Source organism: Mytilus trossulus, chromosome 5, assembly GCF_036588685.1.
Source record: "Mytilus trossulus isolate FHL-02 chromosome 5, PNRI_Mtr1.1.1.hap1, whole genome shotgun sequence".
Taxonomy (NCBI): domain Eukaryota; kingdom Metazoa; phylum Mollusca; class Bivalvia; order Mytilida; family Mytilidae; genus Mytilus; species Mytilus trossulus.
In genome coordinates, this window is record NC_086377.1 from 44,140,606 (window position 1) to 44,143,790 (window position 3,185).

A 3,185-nucleotide genomic window follows, 5' to 3' on the forward strand; every position below is an offset into this window, starting at 1 on the left:
GCAAAGAAATTTAATGCAACGATGGTATATGTACAATATGACATGTTTATATTGTTCGAAAACTTTGCTTGTTTGAAATAATTGCCTCTTAAAATTGCATAATGCTTATGCCATTTAACAAGGTCTTTAACCTGCAACGAACATCCATCCTAATATCAACACAAATGTATTTATAGTCCATTTGAGTTTAAAATAGGAAAATATGTTGCAAAATATCTAAAAAGGGAAATATCCCTACACTGAACTTGAATTTTATTTATAGAAAAGATCCCAATGCAATGCAAAAATAACAAGCTTACAGGTAAAAATAGTTTATTTTCATTAGTTTCAGTGTCAGAGGACTTTGAAGAAAGGTCAAGGTAAATGTCAATAATGTATATCAGTATATAAGGAGTCGTCATTTGTATTTTATCACTTTTGATTAAATTTGAAAAATTTAAAATGAACAAGGTAGGTGTCTTTTATTTTGGAAAACATACGAAAATTGAGATAACTTAACTGTTGACTAATAATTACTAAGACATATTTAATTGAAAGAAGTTTTCAAACATGAGAGAGAGAGAGTAACGTTATTATAATCATTAATAACTTATCTATGTCAGTAAGCAAGGTATAATAACACCCCAACTTTCAACCTTTGACAGATCATTATACAATTTAAGTATATTGTTTATATCCAATAATTTACTAAATCGTTAGTTGTTAAAATCCAAACCATTGCATCCATTTCTTCAAAGAAACACATAAGATATTCACAGTACCGCTTTCTCAACATGGAAGCGAGGTAACAGATGATTTTATTTCACATTAAGCAAACACAATTTTGTTTACTTGTTATTTTTACAATAGTTAGTTGGATAATTGCATGATAAATACATTCAATGTATTGAACATTGTCCCGAAGGTAAAACACTAAAGCATAACTTTATTTAGGTACGGCGTGATCAGGCTATGTTCATGTCTGTGTTATGTTTAATGTTTCTTGAGATATTTGCCTTGTATTGACGTGAAAAAGGATTCACAAACAACATTATTAAAACCTAGTTACAATCATATATTTGCAGTTGACTTCAAATGATTCTCTCCATTCGGCTATCACGGAGAAGAAACTGAAACTGTTGAAAATTCTGCTTGAAGGTGGATCAGAAGTTAATAGACGTGCATACGATGGAAAAACAGCTTTAATGATAATATGTTCTGATTTCGGAGAAGAACATGATGCAGACTACATAATTGCAGTTATACAGTTACTGCTTAAGCACAAAGCTGACCCTAACCTTCAAGATCGTAAGGGCAGAACCGCTATTATGTATTCCTTGAGAAACCTTCAGCCAAAAACAGGTGTGAACATTTTATTAAAACATGGTGCAGATCCATTTATTTGTGACAATTTCGGTAAAAATGCTTTTAGTTTTATTGACACAGAGAATTGGTCCGAGTACAAAGAAAGCTTCAGTCAGTATGTCGAACCAACGAAACAACAATATGTTTTGTTTCCCACAACTTCTGCTATAAATGAAAAAAGAAATGACAAGATAAAGGCATGTAGTTTCCTACAAAAAGAAAAGAAACGTGTCTATAGCTTAGAGTATCACGATACCATATGCAGATTATTGACGCGTAGGCAAACGGACGAAAATAAAGATACCACATGTGATAATTCTATACATGATCGTTCGTTCGACGATATGTTTTCTCCACAGTCTGCTCCAGTTGAGAACGAAAATAAAATTACTGTAAAGAAGAAAATGTTGCGTAGGGCATCACACACTCCAAGTTACACGAATGAAAATATTGAATTTAGTTCGATTATAATGGAGGCAGAGTATGGTAATGCCCGGCAGAAAAGGGTAAATTCAAACCCGACTGCAAGTAGGAAAACTGACTATGAGAGAGATCGTGCAAACTCTTTTAAAGGAAAACGTCAACAAAAGCCAAAACGGCGACATTCTTCTAGTGTAGAAGCTAGTACGAATGATTTGTTTATCTTCAACAAAGATGAAGGAGAAAGATCATCGATGTTCGGAAAATCTATCGTCACCAGAAACTCTGACACTGATATATCATTAAATGATAAAAACTTTCTGATGCATGGTGCCGTCAGATCTTACCAGAAACTTCCTCCAATTGAAAAGATGACGAATGAAATAAACAGAAATGATTAAATAATGACAGAAACTAAAGAAACTAACATATATATCGTATTGACAAAAACCGATTATTTTCAAAATTCTTTTTTATATATCAAACATTGCAATACATGTATGTCAAACGATAACATAGATTTATATATAAATATTAATGTAAATAAAGTCCACATCCCACAGCAAGTCCTCTGTTTGAATAGGTAAAGCATGTTGCACTCAATAATCTACAAAAGACAAACAAAAAATGTTACAACAAATATTCAATACTGTTTTCGAGTATATATGTGCTTAAACAATTAAGTATATCTAACAAAACTTCTTGTGTACATGCGGATGGTGAACACCCTTATCGAATTTCAAATCGAGTCCATCGTATTTAAATAGACTCATGTTCAGTAAACCGGTTACAATTCTATTGGTATATTAATAGAATTATTATACGATAAAATTCATCCGCCACGTACAAAAATATCTTTTTATTAAAAAAGATCTAAAAAAATTCGTTCATGTTCCTTTTTTTTTTTAAGGAAGACGTCAAAATTGTTACAGTAACCATGTTAACTATACACAAAGAAAACCCAAGTGAGGCATTATGTGTCCACAGAAAATACGAAAACATCTTACAAAATCAAATAAGCAAGAATATTTGTTATATCACATAGGTTGAAATTGCCGACCTATGAAAGGGCGATGCAATTCACTAGTTTTACAATAACAAAATAGCGAATGTTTAGAGTACATAAACGTCAAATCTTTAAAAGACAATATGTCACTCTTACACGAGGATACTGGCAAAAAAACCCACGAAAACAATATGAAAATATAATTGATTACCTTTAAACTGGTTTCAAAATTTTCAAAGGTCACTGTTTGTTAACAAGACAATAACAAAATTTGAATTATATTAATAACCATCCAATCTATATTTAGCTTGTTAAAAGACAAATATAGACTGTTGGACATCAATATTTAGACTTTACTGTAATTTTAATTTTTTTTTACGTCTATTATCAAACAAATATACACTAGCAAAACTGT

General features: G+C 31.2%; 1 protein-coding gene across 1 annotated transcript; it reads left to right on the forward strand.

The window, feature by feature from the left end:
- The first annotated feature begins 441 nt into the window (after positions 1 to 441).
- LOC134717979 (uncharacterized) lies at positions 442 to 2,165 on the forward strand. The gene is made up of 2 exons (XM_063580479.1): positions 442 to 450; positions 1,065 to 2,165. Exons 1-2 carry the CDS (start codon positions 442 to 444, stop codon positions 2,163 to 2,165), a joined length of 1,110 nt encoding a protein of 369 aa, XP_063436549.1.
- Positions 2,166 to 3,185: the final 1,020 nt, after the last annotated feature.